Source organism: Pithys albifrons, chromosome 2, assembly GCF_047495875.1.
Source record: "Pithys albifrons albifrons isolate INPA30051 chromosome 2, PitAlb_v1, whole genome shotgun sequence".
In the NCBI taxonomy this organism is placed as follows: domain Eukaryota; kingdom Metazoa; phylum Chordata; class Aves; order Passeriformes; family Thamnophilidae; genus Pithys; species Pithys albifrons.
In genome coordinates, this window is record NC_092459.1 from 97,989,976 (window position 1) to 98,014,198 (window position 24,223).

Below are 24,223 nucleotides of genomic sequence, written 5' to 3' on the forward strand. Positions count from 1 at the left end.
CTTTCTTTTAAAATACTCAGAGAACAAAATACAAGTGGTTTGTGTGACAATCTTGGTGTCAGCAAAACTGAGGCAGATTATGCCAGCAGCAGACTGGTTGTAACTTCTTGTAAAGTTGCTTTTGCTTGTAAAGATAAGGATTTAAAGTTGGTAAACTCATTTTCAGAGTAATTAAAGTTGAGATTTTTCTAATATTCTACTCTGAACAATTCTGTCATATGGCATACTATGTAACTATTTTCTGATCAGAACATACTTCTTTTTAGTGTAGAAGTTTCATGACACAAACAGCCAAGGTATTTTGCTGCTAGTTGGTAACTCTTAAATTATTTTCAGTTAACAAATTTCAGTTTGTGCTTGTGTGTGCTGTTAAAGCAGAACAAGATTGAGATCAGCTGCTGAATCTAAGTAAGTTTTTAATTTACAAGCGTAGGTGTGCTTTTTCACTTTTGATTACTTTCAGTAACTAAGGTAGTATATTGTGGCTCAAAAGATTTATACTTGCTATAAGCTGTTTATAGCTTCTGCTGCCAGTAGTTGCTTCTCAGGCAGCAGATATATATTTGTATAAAAGTATATAAAATACACACCGTTTGCCTGGAGGATAGTCCAAAGTCAGGAGTCCTTTCCAGAGGAGGAGTCTGGTTCCATACATCAAATTTGCTGGACTTTAAACCCTCTGTACACAATTGTGTGATAACAATCTTGTTGAATTATAAAACACGTTAGTACGAGAGGCTTTATTTCTTAGCAACCTGGTCAGGCGACAGAACCATCAGCAAACATTAATTTTCTAGAAGACCTTTACATATATTGAAGTTAAAAATGTTTCAGTTTTGATTTTGAAAGGTATAACAAAGTAGTGTTATTTTATGCACAGTTACATCCTTACATCCTTTAAGGGCTTAATACCTCATCCTGTGAAGGCTCCTCTAATCCTGTGTGAAGGAAAGACATCTTTCAATAAGGAATAGCAGAATCGAGACTTCTTGATTTTGCTGTTCATTTGTGTAAGGCTCCCATATTGATGCTATAGTGTCTAATAAATGTTGGGTCTTTCACAGTACAGACTCCTTCTTTCATGGAAACCATTACAAGTTCCTCTCTACCTAGTTCTCTCTTCCCATGACGTTTGCTGGAACATGATGTGTGTAAGGCACCTTCTTTTGCTGTCTGGCATGACTGGAGTGGCCCCACTGGTTCAAAAGTCAGGGGTCTGACTAACAAGCACCTCATAAATCTTCAGAAATGACACTAAAGTTGCATTACCTTTTTTTCTCTGTAATTGAGGCTTCCAGCCACTGGCAGAAGTAGAAGCACAATCTCAGTGATTCCCATCCAATTATTGTTTTAATTTACCTTTATAAAAAATGCACTTTGCAAGAGAAGTTGAATTAATAATTTTGTCTTGTATTTCCCAGTATGCTCCAGCTTTTAAAATTTTCTGCAGAATGTCTTCCAGTGTCAATAAAAGTAATTGTCAAGGCTTACAAACAGTCTAACTGATGGTATTCTTTTCCAAAGTACTCTTGAAGAAAAATGGATGAAATTCATGGAGAAATCCAAAATTACATAGAGAACGTCATAATGGGAAGAACTGCAGAACTTCCTGTGGCTGAAACTTAAGGAAGCACACAGGCCTATGGAAGTTGTCATGCTGCCTGTACATGCTGCCTGTTAATTTTGGAGTAGGATGTTGGGATAACAGTGGTTGTTGCTGCTGTCTGATGATGGTGTTGTGTGACAGTGGTTCTTTTGCAGCACACCAGTCACTTTCAGGGCAACTGGAAGATATGAGAGATGTCTAAAACTGAGACTGATACTTGTTTCACTCTACCTGAACCCAAGTTACTGAAAATTATAAAGTCTATTAGTAACCAGCAGGAGTTAAAGGTGTTACAGATTCCACTGTCAGTTCCAGTCTTGCAAAAATAAGTCATTCTCTCCAGTGTCTCTGGGACTTGGGGAACTTGGGCCTGAGTTTTCACTGCACTTGAACCAGCTGTGTCTGAGCTTACTAAATGAGATGCAGCTGTTAACAAAATTCAACCCTTTAGCTGATGGCCACACAGATTCCTGTCAGAAAATACAGCAGATGGGGAAGGGGGTGAAGAGGAGGAAGAAGAGAGAGATTCTGCTCTATGAGGTTGAAGGAACTGCTGCTCAGTGACAGCAAGCCTAATGGCCTAAATCATAGATGGCATGCACAGCCGTATTTCTGATGCTTGCCCTGCTGCATTTCCTGCCAGAGACTGGGCATAGTTCTGATGGAAATGACTTAAAGTTTGTTTTAATTTTGCTAAATTATGGTTGGCTTCCTTTTTCCAACTTAGATGTGCCTAAGGTACCACTTCTAGTCAAATGACAAATTAACCAAACCGTTCTACATCAGCAGTGAGGCAGGTAGGAAGGTGTGACTTAGTAAGATCAAAGATTTGGCTCCTGTAGTCACACATCTAACACTGTAGTTATAACTGTGTGTGAAATAAATGCTGGCATCACTGAGAGCAGATCACAAGTGCAACATGCTCTGAAAAATCCACTGCTCCCAAAGTTTTCTTGGGATGCCATTTGCTTTGTTAATGCTCTGTTTTGCCTAACATTGTTTTCACTGAACAGTTTATTAGTTGTACCCTCTAATTCTGTTTGTTTCTTGCTACACATAACTCAAATATTTTTTTGGAAGAACTGTTCTGTGCAATGCTGAAATTTAAGTCCAGATGCTTGATACATGAATTTTCACAATACTGCTGTGAGGTAGAAGAGTTCTAATCCACTGCTTCCAAAAGGAAAAGTGGTAAAAGAAAAATTTTGTTCAAAAGCATGTGCTAATTTTGAATACTCAGTGCTGTGGTGCTGGGGACTTTTTTGTTGTAGTTCTTTTGCTTTGAAATTCAGTCTTTAGACAGTGTTTATTTCAGTGGCTGTTTTTGGAGTGTCTGCTTTAGAGAACTCTTTTCTGTCTTAAAATTCTCTTACAGGTCTTGACGTTTTCCTCATGGGCAGAGTGCCATCTGCACTACAACCCTGAGAGAATTATTTTTTAAAATATTACATATAAAATGTACACTGGACTCTTTTGTGAGGTGATTTGCCATTGGTAAAAGTCACACAGCTTCTAACCTATAGTTTTATATCACAATGATGGTAGTTTTCAACATCATAACTTTTTTTCTCTATCTTATTGGCTAATATTTAACGGAATGAATGTGATTATTTTACAACTTGCCTATCTAAGTGTTTAAACTTTTGTGCTGACTGAGAGGCTTGAATTTATCTTAGCTGGTTCATTCCTGGCATTAAAATACAATACGTTTAATCTAAAAGTCAAAGTCTGTAAGATCAAAGATACAGAATCTTGAAATCCAAACCAGAAGGATCATAAATTGTAATTCTCTTTAATGACCTATGTACTGTACCTCAGTGTAAAATAAACAACTGAAAACAACTCTTCAGGGTTCTCAGACATACTCTTCTATTTGCCAAAAAAAGAGTGATCACGATTGTAATTAATTTGTATTTAACAATCTCAACTTTAATGAATCTGAGGTAGGGGAGCTATCTAAAAGGCAGGCTTTGTATATGTAAAACCGATGTTTGTGTTACAGAGACAAAATGTTCAGGCCTGTGTTAACATTGCAAGTTACGGTAGCCAGCCTGTCAGATGTACAGGTTCCTGTCAGAAAAGACCAATACAGTTTGCTGTGTGTAATTAGTTTGTTTAAACTCTTCTCTAAGTTGCAACTACTGGCATTTCCATGAAAAGTTCACTTTTGTAAAACCAGTGGCCAGTAAACCAGTTGTAAATAATGAGCATGTTGTCACAGATTTTCCATGTACTGTCTTACTTACCACAAATACTCTGTTTTATCTTGTTCTCACAAGTATTTTTGCAGTCTCTTAATAAAAAGGCTGATCCTTACTTATTCAACTTTTGAAACCCAAGCTCTTCTTAGATTTTCTGAAATGAATAAGCAAATGTGCTAAAAAGCATAAAATCTACCCACAGATTTTTCCTGTGCTAACTAGAACTGTATGGCCTTGACCTTTGTAATGTTGAACTTCCTTTTATTGCAGGATGGATCTAAATATCGAAACTTCCATTAAGTTAAACAAATAAATCAAGTGTGTCAGCAGCAGAAAGCAGCGTTGTCTCAGGGGTCCTAGGAAGAGGGTAAAAGGAGCTAGTAGATAAAAACTGAGTAGAGAAACTTTTGTTTGAATATTTGGAAAGTTATGCCACCAGCTTTTAGAATCAAAACTGAATTCCTGACAAATACTTGTACGGTTTTGCACATTTGTAGGCTTTGAGTTGCATGTTCTGCTGTGTTTTATGCTATTCTGTTCTCACTCTGGTGACCTGTCTGGGATTGCTTAGGACAAGGAGGGACTTGAGTCAACACGTCTTGTACCTTTTTGTACAGTGACTGAATTCCACCAGTAAAGCCTTTTAACCTTTGCAGTCCTCTCTCAACCCCTGGGAGGTAGCTGGTTTGCTCTTCTGTTTTTAATGTGCAGTCAGCTAATACCCAGCCTGTGTGCCTTGTAGCCCATTTTTCCTCTGATGCCAGCAGTACTCACTAGCTCCAGATGTTCTTCTCTGGAATTCCCATTTTTTGTGTATTTATAATGAATAATATTTCAGCCTTCACCTAGATAAGCTAAACAAGGCAGGCTTCTCCAGATGCCTCTCTCCCCCAACAGACTTTCTTGTTCTCCATTTTATCCTAACCCTTTCCTGAAATTTTTAATTTTCCTGGAATACCAGTGACCAGAAATGTAAATTCTGTCACAGGTGAGCTGCGGTCTTATGAAGCACTCTGAGCATGATAGCTTGTTTTTGGAATTTATTTTGTTTGGGGGAGAGCAAGCTTATTTGTTAAATTATGGAGTTCAGTGAGTCCTTGATTTTTAAAAAATATGTTGTGCTAATGAATCCCTTGTCTCATGGTTAAGTAATCACAGACCACTTAATGAAAGTAACTTATCTCCTGGGTTTAAGCAGCAGAATAATTTTCACTGATCACTTTTACAGATTTTGTGTATTACTTGTTTGAAGATACAGGCTAATATTTCAAACAAAATTTTCTGTTTTTAAAGGTGCAGAGCAAAGAGCTGATACATACCTTGAAGGAAAAGACCAACTGGGAGGTTGGTTTCAGTCCTCTCTATTAACTAGTGTGGCCCTAAGGAAAAAGGCACCATACAAGTAAGTGTGTGGATTGCAGACACATTGCTACTCCTTTTATTGAATAACAGTCTTGTGGTAGTGTGTACAGCAGCATATAAACAAGAGGAATCAAACCATTACTAGGTATCTGATTTATGTTCTTACATTTTCAGTATAAAGTTTTTCCCAGATTAGATTGGAAAGAATTTACTGTTTAATTTTTTCCATCAGAATTTTAATAGATGTTTTGTTTCTCAGTCCTTAAGGTATTACATTATCAGATACAAGTCTGTTCTTTTGCCATCTCTCCCACTCCCATAATCAAAGGGATCCTTGACTTGTGAATTGAATGTTAGGCTGTCGGGAATTTAGAGTGACTGTGTGCTGATCTTCTGCAGGGGCTGTGAAACGCTGATTGTCCCCTGGAGGATGAAAAGCATAGGGAAGGGTAATGGGGGTCATTTGCAAGGAAGCTGCACAGTTTTGGGAAAAGTATTGGCTTAAAAAGTAAATAATACTTTAGTCTTTAATTAATCTGAAATACATGTGCTCTGGATATCTAAACAATCTGTTGCTTGCACAACAGTATTAAATGAGGAAAATAAAGTTGTTGGCACTACTTGGAGAGTAGTACAGTGTATTCATGGTTGGTTGAAGTCATCAGATGAAGCCTCAGCTTACTGAAATAGAGGGTTTCTGTATGTTTTGACTTAGCAATATCCTCATTAGAAATCTATTCTGAACATAGAATTTCACTGATATTTTGTTTTCACTAAAAATCTTTTCTCCAGGACTCTGGTAGTTCATGGATTTACTCTCGGTGAGAAAGGGGAGAAGATGTCTAAATCTATTGGCAACGTGGTTGACCCTGATATTGTTATCAATGGAGGCGAAGTAAGTGAAATTTTGAGTTCTTTTAAAATCGCTAGTTACGGTTTTTCACTACCAGATTGTGCAACTGTCCTGTGGCATGGTTTTCTGTAAGCAGCTGTCTTGTAGCAGAACTCTGTAAGGTTCTTCTAAAGTCTTTGGCTACGCTGCAATTCCATTTTTGCAAGAGTGGAAACCTTGAGTTGTTTTGCTTCAGTTGAAGTGCCAAAAACCCCACACCTTTGTTCTCTGCTAAGAGGAAACACTAAAAGAGAAGAAAATTATGCAGACAGTGTAGGATGGTTCCTTTTTACCTGGCCACAGAAACCAAATGCACATGGTAACACTGTTGATGGAGTAATGAAGGGCAGGGGGGGAATATTTAAAAACCCAAAATTTTAAAACAATTCACCTTTGCATTCAAACTGAATGAAACATACAAGGTGGTCCTAGCAGTAGAGCTGTCAGATGTAGGAGTTGCAACCCAGCCATCTGCCTGTTATCAGCCTAGACTGTTACTGACTCTGGAAACTTCATTCTGTAGTCACAAATATTGCACTGCAGGTGATGCTCTGAATCTTTCTCTCTCCCCAGTCCTGCTGTTGCTCTTTCTGAGGCTGCAAAGCAGATTTTGCAGCTCTCTCGACAAAAGAACCAATCCTTACAAAGACTTGGTTATCTGATTCATTAAAACACAATTATTTCTATTCTTTCAACAAGGAGAGAAGCCATTTTCAGAGTGGAAAACAGTCTGAAGAGGAAGAAAAAAGTGTATAGTTTTAGATATTAACATTGCTGTTTTAATGATAAGCATTCAAGGTGAGTTTATCTCAACTTACCTGGGTTTTAGCATTGCCTGTACACAGGCTGCTTGCTGCAAGTATATAGTGTAGCCCTGCCTGACAGTAAATCCTGCTAAGAGGAGGTGAAGGCTCCAAATAGAGTGGCCTTTTGGGCACACAAACAGAGTTTTAGGTAGTCCTGCAAGGAGCAGGAAGTTGGACATGATGATCCCTCTGGGTCCCTTAGAGCTGGAGGTACTCCATGACTCTGTAGCTCACAGCACTGCTCACCAGGCTGCAGGACCCCCAGCAGTTTTACTCGTGTGCCTTTCTGTCTGTCCTTAGGATCACACCAAGGATCCTCCATATGGTGCCGATGTTCTCCGCTGGTGGGTGGCAGAATCCAATGTTTTCACTGAGGTGCTGATTGGGCCTGTGGTACTTAATGCTGCCAGAGATGATATCAACAAGGTAAGAGTCACATGTGCTAATGCAGTTCATGCTAATAACAGGTCCTTTGTAGTGGTTGCAAAGTTTTTCAGTCTTTAAACTAAAGGAAGCTTTTCCAAACTCATTTAGGTAGGTACCACTACTTCTTACATCCATGAATCAAAGACCATACTAAGAAAAAGTGATTTTTGCAGCATGCTTTGGTAACAGCCAGTCTTTATTCTTCTACAGGTCCTTCTATGTGATGATATATCTATTCAAACAGTCATTTTGAAAAGTAGCCAATTTTAGTTAATTCAGTGCAGAATACTAGAATTTTGCTTTTCATCTGAAGTGCAGACCATTAATGTTTATTTTTTCTGGGTTGTAGCTCCGGAATACACTGCGCTTCATGCTGGGAAACATGGATGGCTTCAATCCAGAGACCGATTCCATCCCCCCTTCAGAGATGTACATAGTAGATCAATACATGCTTCATTTATTGCAGGATTATGGCAGCAAGGTAGGGGTAGATTGTATTTAGATGAATGTGTGTGGAGTGTTTTTCATTGGTTATAATCTCTAGGGAAAAATCTTTAAGTGTGTGAGTAGATGGTGTGTCAAGTAGGCACATTACAATCCCAAGGATTATTTGATGCAATGTGCACTCCCTCAAGCCCCTTTCAACTTTTGAGAAGGGCTTTTTTTTTAACACTTAACTTGGTTTTGACATCGACCAGATTTTCCCACTCCTCACCACTGCCCAAGGTGTCAAATCAGAAGTCTTCAGAAATAGTTAAAAAAGGATTTAAAAAGCAAACCCGCAAAATTCTAGAGCTTTGGAAATCTGCTGTAGACCAAAACTTCCCCATTTCTGTCACTCAGAACCATTCTGCTGAAACTGTGGTCATAATTTCTTGGGTCCCCTCCTGTTCACTCCCCTCAAATTTAAATGGAAATTATTTCTTTGGCCTAATTGTTAACTGAACTAATACTGTTTTCCTCCACAACAACCTTTTAAAGAAAATATTCTCCCAGACTTTGTCAGTCATTACAGTTCCTTTAAATTTGGGTTTATCAGTGGCTGTCATTATTTCCCATGTGATGAAAACTGATATGCTGTTCTTGCCTGCCTCTGCTCCCTCTCCCAGGTTACAGAAGCATACAAAGAATATGATTATAGCAAAGTTGTCCGATTACTGCAAGCATTCTGTTCCAGAAACTTGTCTAACTTCTATTTCAGCATAATCAAAGACAGGTAAATTCCTTCTTGCTGCCTTTAAAAGGGAAAAAAACACGTTAATGGGTTTGAGATGGAGGTAGTAACGTTGCAGGTGAATGCTGGGTGGATACAGGTATCTCAGAGAACCTCTCACAGTTACACATTGTGCTCTAGTGCATTCACACTCCCAGTGAAAGCTCAGCTGCTCTCACCTCAGTGTTTCTTATCGTTGTTCTGTGTTCTGTCCACTGGGGGTACTGATCACTTTAAAACCTACTCAAGCATGAACATTTAAAACCAAGTAAATATTTAGAGTCTTGGATCTGTATTTCTGCATAGAAGGGTGTGCATCTGAACTTGGGAGGGTAGGGGAAAGAGCTTTTAGCACTTACCTGGACAACTAAATGTATTTATCTGCTTTTTTGAATCGGTAAAAAATCCTAAGGATGAGACAGATACCTTTGTAAATTTGAAAAGGCTGTTTCATGTGGGTAGGAGATGAGGGGTTGTACTGGTCTTTAGCTGCCAGAATGTGAATAAAGACCAGCAGGAGGGGGAGATAAAAAAAGCCCTAATGCTAAGCTTTATAGATGAACCAGAACAAAGAGCTAACAGAGCTGCAGGCGACAGATCCTCTCTATACAAATTAACATGTACAGAATCTCCTGTCCTGTGACAAATGTGGGTGCAGATGGTCCTGTCTGTAGCCCACTGTGCTTGCCTAGGAAGGGCATTTAAGAGAAGTTTTTCTTAGAAAGGCAGGCTGGGTCAGACTTCTGTACTCTCATGGCTGTTCTGCTCTTGAGCAGGAACCGTGACATGAACGTGGGCATTGCTGTCTTGCAGGCTCTATTGTGAAGAAGCCAAAGATCCTAAGCGGCGTTCGTGTCTAACTGTGCTAGCAGAGGCTTTAGACGTAGTCGTGCGGTCCTTTGCACCAATCCTTCCTCACTTGGCAGAGGAGGTTTTCCAGCACATCCCTTATAAGAAAGGTAAAGCACATATAATAGCTAAGGACTTCTTTCAGTGCACTGTGGAAATGCAGAGTTAAAAGGAATGCAAATACAGAGATACGCCATTCTCTTTTGTTCATTTAATAAACACTTGCATAGAAAACTAAGAATTCCTTTGTTCTGCTCTCAAGACTCGGAGGGTGTGTTTCGTACCGGCTGGATTAATGCAAGCTCAGCATGGAAGAAGCCTGGCGTTGAGGAAGCCATAGAAGGTGCATGTGCAATGAGAGACTCTTTCCTTGGGTCCATCTCTGGCAAGAATGCTTTGGAATATGAAGTCATCATTGTAATTGAGCCTGGACTGCTGTTTGAATTAATGGAGGTAAAAAATGCAGCTAAGAATAGTGCTGTCTGTGTGGAAAATACTAATTTCTACAAACTTATTTCTGTAAACTTTCTTATGCTTTGTACTTGCCAGGAGATCACAGAAGAGTTGAGGTTGGAAGGGACCACTGGAGTCTGTACAGCCCAAGGCACTTGCCCAGGCAGGCTTAGTTAGAACAAGTTGCCCAGGACTGTGTCCAGTTGGCTTTTGACTATGTCTGAGGATGGAGACCCCACCCCTGCTCTGGGCTACCTGTGCCAGCACTTGACCACCCACAGAGTAAAAAAGTGGGTCTGTGTTTTCCTGGAGAAGGATCCTCTTCAACCTGCTGGCAGTGCTTTTTGTATCACAGCCTCCTAATGCAGAATGCTGCTGACCTTCTCATGGTCAGCTGCTTGGCCACCGGCTTTACAGCCAACTGGGGCAGAGCTCTGTGAAATTGCCAGCCAGTTTCTCCTCGCACTGAAATTGCTCTGAACTGCACAGCCAGCTGGTGTGTCAGCCCCTCTTCTGAGCACTGTCAGCAGCAAACTTGCTGAGGGTGTGCTCTGCCCCAGAACCCAGCTTATCACTTCATACATTAGAATGTGCTGGATCCCATCCTCACCCCTGAGCTAAGGTCATCTGCTTCCTTGATGTGAGGGGTCAAAGTAAACTGCAGAGGGAACCTTGGACACTGCAGTTCAAGTCTGTACTCTTGCTCCTGGCAGGAGTAAGGAAATGAAACTTTTGGTTCAAATCATCCACTCTGGGTCAGAAGCATGTTTAGCATGTTTTACAGAATGGAGCATCTGAGAGTTTGGAGGGATAGATGCCAGTTTCGATGCTGTACTTAAACAGAATTATAGATACACATTCAGACACGTGCATAAACAAACCTGTGCTCTCTCCCTGACAAGGCTCTGACAGCTGCTGCAATCACATACACAGCAATTTATATTTGCTCCAGTGTCTCCTAGGAGGTGGATGCTGAGGAACAAAAACAGCTTGCAAATCTGAAAATTTCCTCTCTCCTCTAGGCACTGCAGGCTGAGGAAACTTCCAGTGTTTCACAGCTGAATGAGATAATGATGGCTTCCCAGACAACCCTGCTAAGCGAGCTACCCAAAGAAACACCAGCAGATGCAAACATCATCAAAGGGACCTTTCTGATCAACTTGGAAGGTAAGAGGACTATTCCAGACAGGCTACAGTGCTAAGCAGCCAGTTCTTTCCTGTACTACAACATTCTTTGTTGTTCACAGCTTAGGTGTAGTTGAGTTTCACCTACAGCTACAGCCTCTCTCTCTCATCAATAACACTTCCTTTAACAGGTGGTGTCATCTGTGAACAATCTTCCTATAAAGTTATAGCCCGACCAATTGCCAAAGCCAAATGCCCTCGCTGCAGAAGATACACTTCCGAGTCCTCAAGCACTCCTTGTCCACGGTGCCTGAATGTCCTTGCTGGGAAAGGGAGCACGTGAAGATGAAATGCCTGTGCACAACCTGCTCCCAAAGTCTTGAGTATCAAAATCTAACATAGCAATGGCTAACCAGCAGGTCTGCATACTGAAACCTGTAGAACCAGATGCTTGAGCCCCAGCCTGAGCAGAAGTATCATGTATTTTGGGGAACTTTCTGTGTATATGTATATATATACACACACCTACTTGTGTATATCACTTTTCAGCTTAATAAAAAGGGTGGTTAAAAATAACTAATTTACTTGTTCTTAGCAACTTGTGTGCTGTGGAAGTTCAATTCTGTGTAAGTGAAACTCCTGAGTAAACCAGCTCTCGTATAATAACTTTTATACTGTGAGCTGGGAGCTCTGTAGAACCCCAGAGAACCAGTCCTCTCTCCAGTGGAGTGTCTACTCCTCTTGTAAAACAGGAGAGAAGAAAAGGTGGTGACCACCATTCCCTAAAAAGAAGGAAAAGACACAATGAAACCTCAAATTTTATTTAATCAATTTACACAAATCCACAGCAAATTAGACACAAAATAGCACTATATACAGAGTATTACTTACAATACATTACAGATTTGATTGGTGTAGTGTGTCAGCTCTGACATGATACTCAGTTACAGTAAAATCCTTTACACAGCTGTACCAGGATCAAGGAATGTAATGCAGCTAAGAAAAACTTGGTTTTCCCCAGGTTTCACCATGACCAAATCTCAAGCCTACTCCTTCCTGCCCAAGTGTGAAGTGCTGTCAGGCAAGGTGGTCAAGTTACCTGTACAATATTGCCATCTCTCATTTCTCCCTTACAGCTCTTTTAACCTCTTACGGAAGTCAGTAGAGAAGTACATAGAACACAGACCAGGGCTGGTACTTACTCTTACTGGAATTCCTACTGTTCTTTGCTCTATCTGTAGAAAGTCAAACATTTGGCATCAAATCAAGAAGCCTCCATCAGGAGTGCTGGGATAGGAACTGGGGCTGTGGAACAGATGCAGGAGGCTGTGTTGAACAAGCCACCTGCATAACCTTTCTTAAGGGGGGAAGTCTAACCCTTAGATGACAGCAGCACATGCTTCAGAAAAATAAGACCAAATTCTAAATTCTGTCTCCAGCAAGGAGAATGTTTCTTATATGTAATGCAAGAGGAGTAGGTTACAAGATAGAGCTGGTAATTTCAGCTGACTTCAACACAAAAAACCAGGTTACACCAATTTCATTTTTCTCTCCTGGCTTCCTTCAGGCAAACAGTGAACAGTAACTGATGCAAAATAATCATGTTCAGTACTACTCCAATAGTGAAGATATTCACTATATGATTCCCTGTAGGTACTGTAAATAAAAGTGTTTAAGGCTAAAGTACTCAGTACTATAGATCGTCAGAGAAGTTGGATCAACTTTTCGAGCATTTTGACTACAAGTTAACATGTGCAGAGATTTATAGCTTACTACGTCTTCTACAGTGATAAGATGGAGGAACAATCTTACAGTAAGACATTCCTTGACCTACTTAAACTCAGCTGAGCTTAATAATAATGGAGAGGGATGTAAATCCAGTTTTAGCTGAAGTCCAGCAACCTAGAGACAATACCGGGAGATCTGGACTAAAAGATGAGTCCATATTCACAGCTGGAGAATTGGATTCTCTTTGCTGGGCTGTTCTCCCTTTGTATGAGACCCCAGGATGTTTGATCCTACTTCTAGTGCAGTTGTCATTCTCACACATAATGCAGTTACAAGGCATGAGCCCAACGCCAGCTCTGGCTTCAGAAAAAGCAGTATTGGCTTTACATGGTAACTTCAGAGACTGAAGTTCTTCTTGGGACTAATTCTAAAGCTTGTTTTGAAAAACAAATCATACATGGAACATTGAAAATGCAGCAGTTACTGCCAGCATGAAATACAGAACTTCACAAGATGTGACTTTGTTAAGAGACTAAAACTGCTGTCAAATATACCCAATTTAAACAATTGCATAAAGCACTCAAGTCAGAAATAAATAACAAAGCAGTTCAGATACTGACAAGTGTACTAGAAACTAAACATATTCGTACTAGTGCAGAATTTCAAATACACTCCAATTTAAAATAACCTTTTGAAATTCTGTCATGGTGACTATTCTTTTCATTGCTTAACAAGAGCCACATGGAAATTTCTTCGGTGAAGTTCAGCCTCTTTGTGTCAAATGATGTACAGCAGATCACGAGGGGATGGCCTCGACAGCCTCGATGAGGTTCAGGGCCAGGCTGTACTGCCCGTGGTTCTCCGGCAGGTGCTCAATGACCTTGTTCACCAGCTTAGCTGTTGTTTCAATTGGCAATTCTACATTTTGAAGTTCCTTGGGGTCCTGTATAACAGAATAAACACAGCATTAGAGTAATTTTGCAGATAAGCCATCCAGAACTTGCATAAAACCAGATTACTAAGGTTGATAGACACAATTAAGCTGATGCTTTGGACCCAGGAAACTGCTTTACCCTCCCTGAAACAGAACCAGCATAAGGAAAAATGGAAAAAAATTCTTGTTTCTATGATTAAGAAAGGGCCATTCATATGTAACCTCTGTCTTGGTGAACAGAAGCTTCTGAAAAATCAACCTGTTTTCCACAACTGAGCTTAACTTACCATAGCTTTGAGCCACGTACACAGCGTTGGAGGAAGCCTAGCGAGGAGTTCCATGCCCTCCGTGCTCTGCCCATGGAGCAAAGTGAAGGCCAGCCTTTGCCCAGCCAGGATGAGTAGCTGTGATGCCATCACTTCCTTGTCATCCACTTGAAGAAAAGCCTGAAAGCAGAGAAATATAAGGAAATGGAAACCATTTCAGCATGACACAGCTCACACATCTGGAGGCCTGAAAAGTATCAAAAGAAGGTGCTCCATGCTAAAAGGACAATAGTTTTAGACTGTTGTTATGTGTTACTGTAATGAAGCACCTTCAGAGCAGCAGAAGAGTAAACAAAGGCACAGAATTACTCTCTACTTTACACAGTGATTAGCATGAGCACAGGATCTGTTTTACAGTCCAGGAACATATTCCTAACTTTCATATACTCTCTTGTTTGCTTTTTCCCTCAAGGAAAATCTATTTTTGTCCTAAGTTTTTTTCTTTTCTAAGATAGATTAAAGGCAAAAAAACCCAAATTCCTGAAACTATCAAATATTATAAAATAAAAAAGGCCATGCTGGTTTAGACCAGCAGTATAACTCCCTGTCATGTTTCCATGTATACAGATTCTCACTGGGAAAAAGAAAAAATTAGGGTAATTATTGCTCTTGGAAAAATACTTTTACAGTCTTTGACTTTCCAGCCTGGGGATTTGATGGGCTTAATAAATCTTGCCTAACCATTCCAGGCATTTTAAGTAAGTGAAAAAGTAATTTTAGCAGAATATATGACATAATGTTGTACTTTTAAAAAACTCTTAAAAGCTGTTATTACCTCTTCACCAAGATGATCCATCCCGTAACTATACAGTTCACAGACATAATGCCTTTTGACCAGATCCTCAGAGATCTGAAGATACTGAGCCAGGTCTGCAGCCAAAGTTGGCCAATTCTTCCCCTTTTCAAAAGGAAACAATTCCTCTTCTGAGACTTCGTTGGCCTTCTGTGATGAACACAGTGTTTCAACTGCTGCACTCACAACTTTGAGCAAGAACTTGGAAGGAAAAATTGCAGGTTACTCCAGTATTATTTGAAATTAAAAAAATTTAAGAACTTAAAGAGTACAAAACTTATGCCTACCTGTTGTCGTATGGATAGCACATTTGGATCCATATCCCCACTAGGTAGCAGCTGAATTGATGTAAGGTCTTTGAAAAATGCATTTTTGCCCTAAAATTGAGAACCAGAGACAGGCCTCAGGGATACAGGGGAATATCCATTTCAATCCAATAGTAAGCAGGCCACTTATTTCTGCCATTTAATTTGTACTTCATCTTCTGTTTTGCTTTGAGGACAAAAACTAAAGCCACAGAAAAATCCAAACTTCTGGTCATGCAATCATAACACATCAAGGATTTGCTTTCAAGCTTAAAACCACCTGCCTACTAAAATAGGTAACTGATACCAGCTCTAGTTGAAATTTGGATATATTTCCTGGTCCCTGACTTTACACCAACATATCAAGTACAATAAGAAAGGCGGGACAGGAACATGATCCAATTTTACTCTTGAGAAATGACAAAAAGGTAGTATCATGCTTTCTGCTAACAAAAAAAAAAGGCATGAAACCAATGGAATTTGATCAATGATAACAAGACTCGAATATTCATCACAGTTTACCTACAAACAAATAACTTCTGGCAAAAGGCAAGCAATACTCCACATTTACTAAAAAAAATCAGGAAAAATTCAGGAAATCATGAAGAAATCTGTGCAAGCTTTCAGGACTAAATCATTTTCACCCCAACAAAAATTAAGTGACATTCTATACCAGTCCTCTGTTGTTCAAATTCTCCTAGAATTCTAGTATGGTAAAGCTAGGAGGAGGAAAGCTCAATTCCTGGCACCTGCTTTGGATGAGGGTCAAACTCTGACTGTAGATATACCACATTTTAAAGGCAGTGACTTTCTGTAAGTGGTTTATATGGGTTAAATGACAAGTTGTTTATTCACTTGGAGATGCTCAGAATTTTGGAATAATCATAAGCAGTAATGGTTATAACAGTGACAGTAACATAACATTTCTGATCTTTAAATATTTGTGTTTTCACTGATCTGGCACTTCTCAAAGCAACTAGAAAAACCTGTCATCCAGTCCCTTTGACATGCAGTATTTTCAGACCAGCTAATTATTAAAGAGCTGATCTTCATGCCATCTGAGGTCACTACAAATCTTTTATTCATAGGGAAACACACCAAGTTCGGGTCTTAGCCTGAATTCTGGTGACAACTTCATTAATGCACCACAGTGGACTAAAACTCTTCCATAAAATTATGCATGAACTGTTTAAAGAGTGAAAGCTAGCATGTATTACAGAGACCAAGAAGGATTAGCAGTGCTAAAACACATGCTTTCAAAAGACATACCTTGCTATCAAACAGCGACAGAGGCTTCACACTTTTCAGAGAAAACCTCATGATGGCATACAGGACTGTGCACAACACAAACTGGTGTTCCACCAGTGGGTAGTGAATGCGCTTCTGCTCCAGGGCAAGTTCCACTATGGATACTGGTCCCTCCACTGACACCCAGGCATCTTCAGTGTCTAAGACAGGAGCCTGCATTTCATCACTGGTGACATCTGCCTGCCAGAGCAACACAGAAAAGCAGTCAGGCACAAAATATATATTGTCTATACTGGCCTCCCACATAAAGGACACAGCTTTAACCACAAGTTCTCTGCACTGAAATTAAAAAGAAAATGTCATTTTCTCTAGAAGTTCATTAATATTTGTCTGAACTAAATGGTACAGAAATTAGTATAACCAAAGTCTTTAAAATTAAATTTGAATCCATTAGTTCCTTATGATGCAGGAAGGATTTTTGATTTTTTGATTTTCACATTCTATAGATTTTAGGAACACAGTAGCTGTAGCAAAGTAGATTTTTAGTGGGTTAATAGCTTAAGTTTAATGTCTTTCTATCACTACCCCCTGTCCCAGAACAGGGAGCTAAAATTCCTTAGCTGTGTAGTCTCTTATTCAAGGTACAAGATTGAAGGGTATCAGAAGAAGACATAAACACAGGGCAGAGTGACCCAGAAAAAAGAACATTGAAAGAACTCCAGAAGGCCAAGGAAGAGGAAGGCTGATGAAGAGGGGGTCTCATCGACCCCAGACTGAATTCCTGGGGGGTGGAACCGGGGTGGGACTGGGGCAGGAAAAAGGTGGAACTGGAAATGTGTAAAGTGAAGATTGGATGGATCATATTATAAAAGCTATGGAAATTAAAGCTTGCCCACGCACGAGTCTGGGTGCTCAATAAAGTAACTACTCTTTATCTTGTCTCCTACTAAAATTTGGCTTGGAGTCTTTTTTACAGACTTTTAAGGCATCACTTACTTTCTATGGAAAAATAAAAACTTACCTCTAGCAAGGTTTGCAGAAGTTCTGAACAGCAGCCAAGGAAAGCTGTCATCGCTGTGTCACTCATACCTACATCCTGATAACAAACAGTGTGATTTAAATTGTTTCAGTTGAAATTGAAACAGGTTTTTATTAGCTCTGTATGTCTGAGAAGACAGTTGTTAACATAAAACACATAGTTCAGCTCAGTTTATTAACCTGTTATATTTAAATGTCAACAAATAGTCACTGAAGTACAACAAAGAATTAAAAATAACATGAAAAACTGGAATAAAGTTAAATGTAGCCATTTACAATACTTTATCTCCAAAGAAGACTGAATCAGGTAATGCTATCTAATTGATTTCATTTTCTGATCACATCAGTTGTCTTCAAAAAAAGTTTTCACTAATGACATTATGCATGAAATTTAATAGTAATTTGTCATCTCATAGCCTCAAGCCTACCTTCTATTATATTCAAAGTTATACTACTGTTCTGGTTTGTTTTGTCAGGTAAGAGTAATTTACATTTCTTAAAATTTCTTAACATTTTCTCTAGGGCTACATTTTGAATTTTTCTGAAATTTTTAAAAATACATCACAAATCAGCATTAAATTCAAGAGATTTCTATTTATTTCTTCCCACTTAGACAAAAGTAGTATTACTTGCCCGTCTGCATAATCTGTCCTTGGGAGCTTTTCCAACCTGTTAAAAAAAAAATCAGCAAAACTGAATAATTTCCATTTTAATATCTGCTACACGTTTTAACTTTCTGTTACTATTTTCCTAACACAAAATGAGAAAATAGTTCATTACAGTATGTTGCATATCTTGCTTTCAACACAAGATTTGATACAGATGTACAGAAATGAACATCATTGATTTAGCTCATCCTTCTTGGAGCCCAGGATTAGAAATAAAGCCCCAAGGTCCTCACATCTTACAGACAGCTAAGAAATTCCCAGTGATTTCTCGAATACAGAACTAAAGCTGGAACACCAAGTGCAGTATTAGAAACACTAGGGATCAAGGGAAAAGGAAAGGAAAAGTGAATGTTTCAGCATATTCACTGGCATGGATAAGGTCTAACAAGTGAATTATTGCATGGTTTCCATGCTTTTCCCATCTGAACTCTTCAGAAAAGACACCTTGATTATTCCCTGTTTTGGAATGTTACTATGAGGTGCAGTTTCTTCAATGCTGCACGTGATGAAGCACATACAAGTAAGTGGAAGATTACAAAATCATGGCAGAATGTAAACAACAGCTGAAGTGAGGTTCCAGGGTCCTGAATTATGGGATTATTTAAACTCAAATTCAAGTGGATTCATCATGCTGTTTCAAAGTCTGAATTCGAGACAACTTTCAAGTTGTCAGTTTTGGGACTGCTTAAATGCCAACAAATGTGAAAACTCCCTTTTTCTGGAAGTTGTGCTACTGTTTCTATAACATAAACCTTAAGGATCAGTAATTGTCAGCACTTCTCTTTGCATCTAGGTTTTGATGCTGAAAAACAGCTGCAGCTGTACATCTGGCAACAGGCAGATTCTCCTCACACAACTCAGGAAGATCCATCACTGACTAGCAGTACTATATCCAAACTGTCTTCCAGTAAATAGATCCCCTGCATAGTTATAAGCATGAAAAAACTGAAATTTGGCAGGGACAAAACTTCTAAAATTCAAACAAACCTGCTACATACTAGAGCAAAAGCTGATTTGCAATAGTAGCAATAGTTAAAGGTGCTCAACAACATCGACAAAATGTTCTTTTTTGCAGAGTAAGAGCTCATATGCAAAATCTGGACCACAGCATCAGGAAAATCTGCTGCTTGTGGTAGTTTCGTGGTAATAACCTACCAGGGAACAGGCACAGAGAAACCACTTTAAGCTATTTCTTGTTTTCTAACAGAATGTTATACATGGATGTAGTTTTAAACTGTTTCCCAAATACTTATTTAGCCACTACAAGCTAACAGTGAGCTTAAGACTTCAGTACACATCAGCCAGTGTTGATCAGCTGCCTACAGTTAATCATTCAACAGATTTGGTATTTTAAAACATGCATTCCTTCATCAATTCCAAAAGTCAGCTACATAATAAAGCAAACAGTGGGGGTTTCCATGGTTAAATGAAAGATATTCCAAACATTTATAAATACTAGTTTCACTTTTCAGCTAATAACAGAAGCGCAGCCTCAAGAACAGTCCCGATACTGCACCCACCTTGTCCATCAGATACGTGGCTGAAGAAAGCCTTTTTACTATGAATGTGTTCCACATCATCAAGGCAATACCTACAACAATGGCACACTTGTAAACTCCAAGGGAACAGAAAAGGAATCTTACAAGATGGTGAACAAAATGAGAAGGAATTGTGAGTTATTCTCACTGCTTTATACCTGGAATTTATGTTTCTCAAGAGAAGACTGCCTGGTGAGCAAATACAGTCACAAGTGCAATGAATCATTGGCTAAAAATATATTATTATTGAGACTGGGTTAAAGAAAATGGTTATCGCATTCATTTAAATAGGGTGTCAAAAATGCATGAAAAGTAATTGACTGCAACTGACATGTTCCAATATTTAAATACAAGAAAAAAATCCTTTCAGAGCAATTTTAAAATGTTTTTAGTTAAACACATTGCTTTTTTCTAACCTACTTATTTTCACAGTTCTGGTGGAAACTCAGTTTTACCGTGAAAAACAAAAGCTTGACTGTCAGCATAAAGTTCTGGGGTGTTTGTTTTTTAAGACACAATGGCCATCACTGCTATGAACTGCATACATTCACTCTAGTCAACAAACACCCATTCTGTTGTTTTACAGTTTCAACAAAAGCAATTTTTAATAAAGACTTTGTACTTACCATGCTGAACGTGAGCATTAATGATGCATCTTAGATGATCTATAGACCTACTAAGAAAACATGCTTCCTTATGTAAAAAAAAAAGAACAAGTTACTATATTATTCAAAACTTGTTTAAAATGTAAATTATTAATTCTTAAAGGGTCTGAGTAGATTATCTTAAAGCTCCTATTTTGACAATTATAAAACTTGCAACTTTTTCTGATAATGCAACCTTCTGTACCAGTGTCTGACAAACTCACACATACACGTGGAAAAGTTTGTTTCAGTAATTTGAGCGGGGTTTTTTTAGTATATGTACAGCTAATATACTCATTGCTGAAAGGCTCCTTCGCTGACTATAGTAATTTTTGAAATAAAAAAATCCACTTCTGATAGATTGTTTTTCACTCGATTTTATTATGATGGAGAAAGTTCTATTCTACAGCAAGTTAAGTTGCACAGATCTAAGGAGTGCAAATTTCAGTTTTAGTATCATCTGAACTTAGGACAACATTTCCCATTAGAGAAACTATAGGACAGCAGTGGAAAAGAAGAAAAATTTTTATTTTATGACAACTCCCAGCACTGGCCAGGGAATCCAAGAACATTCAAGAAATCCCTCTTTCCTTCATAAATAGAGTGGATTCTAGTCTAACAAATTTAGTATTCTGTGATCTGTTTTAGCACATCTAGAATCAAGAAAAGGTTCACCACTATTTTGTAGTACTTACACTGTTCCATGGTTGCACAAAATACAGTCAAACCCCTTTTTCAAGCTGCTTACTTGAACCCAGTTTCCACACTTCCACTTTAGAGATTCTGATAGCTAGAAAAGGTGTAGCCCTGGCATTGTGAGGTTCCACTCAGCCTCAGCACCTACATTCATTTTCTCTGGTTGCCCCTTACATCAGAAAAATCATAACTAGTCAAGTCTTTGCAATTAATACTTTTATGAACTATTACAAACTTGTGAAACTGCTTCTATCGAGTTGATCTCAATCATTACTCCCTGCAAATGAAATTCTCTTACCTCTGGGTCCTTATTCCACTGCACTACATATTCCCAAGAGCAATGTGCATGGAGTACATCCACTTCAAGACTACAGGGAAATTGCTGATATGCAAGTTGCAGCAGCTCTAGAAAAAGAAAATCTAAAGTTAGAAGAAAAACCTCTTTCCACTATAATTTCTGGTACAACAGCAGCAACTAAAATATCTCTGCAGACATTTGTAATTTAAAAAACTCATGTTCTTTTTCTTACCTAGGATTGTTTCCAAGCCTGCATCTGCTTCTGGTTCCTCAAGAAAGAAATTATTATGCATTTCTACAGATTCTTCAGTACTATCTGTATTGTTCTTGTATTGGGCCAAATTCAGTACAAGAGGACTGAAGCCTTGCTTGAAAACCCACTTTGCTACAGTGTCTGCAATACCTCCTAAGATATTGAAAAAAAAAAAGTACGAGGTATAGTCAATGCATTGCAGATTATTTATGGTTCAGAATCTAGGACAAGAAAAACCACAAGAGTTTTAACTACTATTAATTACAAAGAAATAACTCCACCAATTAAAAAACTTCCTAATCAGCTGAATAGAGGCTTACAATGCAGTCGTCACAGAAATATTTTTACAACTTTAAAGCATTACTCAACATAATTAGCATTGTTTTTGTAATTAAGAATGGTATCCAGGAGAACGATTTCCAGTGTAGTTTACCTTATGAAATAGGTAAGCATAGTTCAGAAATCTATTAGAAAGACAATCAACAATCTCTCCAAGAGAAAAAAATGTACCTTTTCCAGCTTCAAGCAATTTCTTTACAGACAGCCTGCCCAAAGGCTCAGTCTGGAGTGATGAAACTCTTTTAGTCCTTTTGGTGACTTTGCTGTGCAGGAGTGTTTGTAGTATCAGACAATCCTCTAACTGTTTCAGCAGAAGTTTCCAATACTCAGTATCAAGGGAAAGTGCTTCCCAGGATTCTGTATCTGAACCTACAGTTATTTGGGAAAACTAACAGAACACACAAACTGATTTAGGTCAGTTCACTTAAAGCTGCACAGTTTTGTTTATAAAAATACATAATTGAAAGCTATAGCTCAAGAGTTACTGCAGTTTAAAGAACACTTTAGTTCAAAATATGCATTAACTGCTATGGAAAGATCAATTAATATCCCACACTGCTCACATGAGGCACAGATTCTTAAATTAAAGCTTAAGAAAATAAAACCCCCAAAAATAGCATCTTAGAGTTCTTTTTTTAATTTCATATTTAGTTCAAAAGTGGCATAGAATCCCTTCAAAAATATTTAAATTCTCCACACTATACACCTTTAACTACATGTAGGAATAATCCATGTATATTTCCATGTCCTACCATGTTAAAAAGTCTTCATTGTGAGGGTGGTGAGGCCTTGGCACAGGTTGCCCAGCGAAGCTGTGTATGTCCCTTCCTGGAAGTGTTTGAGGCCAGGTTGGATGGGGCTCTGAGCAACCTGGGCTTGTGAAAGGTGTCCCCACCCACAGCACTGGGGTTTGAACCAACTGATCTTCAAGGTCTCTTCCAAATCAAACCATGGTTCTATTTACAATACTAAACATCACCTAAACCCCATCTAATCTGTTAAGACAAACAGTAAAACACATATATGCCTAATACCATTTAGAAATGGAGTAACATTTTCCATCTTGAATTGCAGTGCTGTGCAGTTTCACAGTTTTAATCACAATTTTGTGAAGATATTTATTGCCAAGAAAACCAAACACCCATCACTTTAAGAAGGGATAGTAATAGAAGTCCTACAAAAATTCAACAGCATGCTTAAAAAAATAAATTGCACCTATGTTAAAATGGGGTTACCACCCGAAGTTCAGAGCACCTCAGTTTATGTGGAAGCTGTATAGGCTTTAAGATTGTCAACATCACTTGCTATCAAGAGAAAAACATCAGTGTACAGTTCCCATCACATATTTAAATATGTTTAGTAAGTGATTTTGATATATCATTAATTCACCTCAGCATAATCTTATTCACATTCACATGCACATTTCAGGCTTGCAGGATGGCACACTTATGCCTACATTGTGTGTATGTGTATGGCCAGACTTTGTGAATGCAGTTTTGGGAAGGGCTCTCCCCACGTGCGTGCCCTTCCAGCCTGCACAGTGGATTTTCAGGTGAGGCACAGCGTGCACAGAACTGGCCCCACCGTTTAAGTCCTGAGGTCCATTTGCCACGGCCGAGTGAGATTAGACAGTGACAGTGAAGTCCTCGGGACTGTCACAGCATCTGGTACTAACCGGGGCTGACCCTGCTCAGCATCCGAGATCTGATGGGATGGGATGGCAGGGAGGCATTGAACTGCCGGGGGACGGTCCCCACGGAGACTCGAACTCAGGACCTTGGGATTCACAGTCCAGAGTGCTCTCCATTACATCACGGGACCACCCCATTAGTGTGACAAATGAATGCTGAGGATGTTCTATTACAAAGACAACAATTTGCACAGAACTGATACATTAAATAAAATAGAAGGGGAAGGTGCCAGTCGACTTACCTTTTTCTCTGTCACACTGTCGATTATCTGTGCTGTTACAGAGTGTCCAACATGAGCAGAGAGTAAGGCAGCTGCGTTATTTTCTGACTGAACACACGCCGTGCGCATTTGCTGCCACCAGGGGGACACTGACTGGGTGTCCCATGACTCATCTATAGCGACTGAAGGGAACAGAAGAGCAGGAGACAACTGGATCATCAGGTGTTGAAACTACTACGGTAGCAATCAACCCTGAAACCAGTAGCTTTTCATACAGCTTGTATTAGGAGCAATTTCCAATTACTCTACATTATCATTTTTATATATGTACACACAGTTTCTACATTGTAATTCAAATTTAAAATAGAAAGCAAATTACTCATTCTCCAAAATTTATTTGTAGGGAACAGACAAGAGCTCTAGATCACTAGGTAGCAAATCTGCTGTATGCTTAGTAGATCTAAGGAATATTACAAATGACATTGCACAATGCAGACAGCTTTTCTGTGATTTCAAGATGCCACATTCAATGCACTCAAGCTGTCTCTCTTCAGACTACCTCATGTTCAGC

The 24,223-nt window shown here is 39.0% G+C and overlaps 2 protein-coding genes across 4 annotated transcripts in view; one reads left to right on the plus strand and one right to left on the minus strand.

Annotated features, from left to right (window-relative positions):
• Positions 1–17,207, plus strand: part of IARS2 (isoleucyl-tRNA synthetase 2, mitochondrial) — a 34,753-nt gene extending 17,546 nt beyond the window's left edge. The window contains exons 15-23 of the mRNA XM_071579066.1: positions 5,101–5,209; positions 5,962–6,064; positions 7,168–7,293; positions 7,643–7,774; positions 8,403–8,509; positions 9,320–9,465; positions 9,618–9,808; positions 10,831–10,975; positions 11,125–17,207. Of these exons, the coding sequence (XP_071435167.1) occupies positions 5,101–5,209; positions 5,962–6,064; positions 7,168–7,293; positions 7,643–7,774; positions 8,403–8,509; positions 9,320–9,465; positions 9,618–9,808; positions 10,831–10,975; positions 11,125–11,276 (1,211 nt within the window). The 3' untranslated portion in view covers positions 11,277–17,207. The remainder of the gene's footprint in view (positions 1–5,100; positions 5,210–5,961; positions 6,065–7,167; positions 7,294–7,642; positions 7,775–8,402; positions 8,510–9,319; positions 9,466–9,617; positions 9,809–10,830; positions 10,976–11,124) is intronic.
• Positions 11,739–24,223, minus strand: part of RAB3GAP2 (RAB3 GTPase activating non-catalytic protein subunit 2) — a 46,810-nt gene continuing 34,325 nt past the window's right edge. For all 3 annotated transcript variants that reach the window (XM_071579054.1, XM_071579037.1, XM_071579045.1), the window contains exons 23-35: positions 23,674–23,834; positions 21,913–22,129; positions 21,382–21,555; positions 21,150–21,256; positions 20,138–20,204; positions 19,494–19,564; positions 17,939–17,974; positions 17,289–17,363; positions 16,289–16,507; positions 15,002–15,091; positions 14,697–14,915; positions 13,883–14,041; positions 11,739–13,604 (exon numbers count right to left, since the gene is read on the minus strand). In XM_071579054.1, the coding sequence (XP_071435155.1) occupies positions 13,458–13,604; positions 13,883–14,041; positions 14,697–14,915; positions 15,002–15,091; positions 16,289–16,507; positions 17,289–17,363; positions 17,939–17,974; positions 19,494–19,564; positions 20,138–20,204; positions 21,150–21,256; positions 21,382–21,555; positions 21,913–22,129; positions 23,674–23,834 (1,742 nt within the window). In that variant the 3' untranslated portion in view covers positions 11,739–13,457. The remainder of the gene's footprint in view (positions 13,605–13,882; positions 14,042–14,696; positions 14,916–15,001; positions 15,092–16,288; positions 16,508–17,288; positions 17,364–17,938; positions 17,975–19,493; positions 19,565–20,137; positions 20,205–21,149; positions 21,257–21,381; positions 21,556–21,912; positions 22,130–23,673; positions 23,835–24,223) is intronic.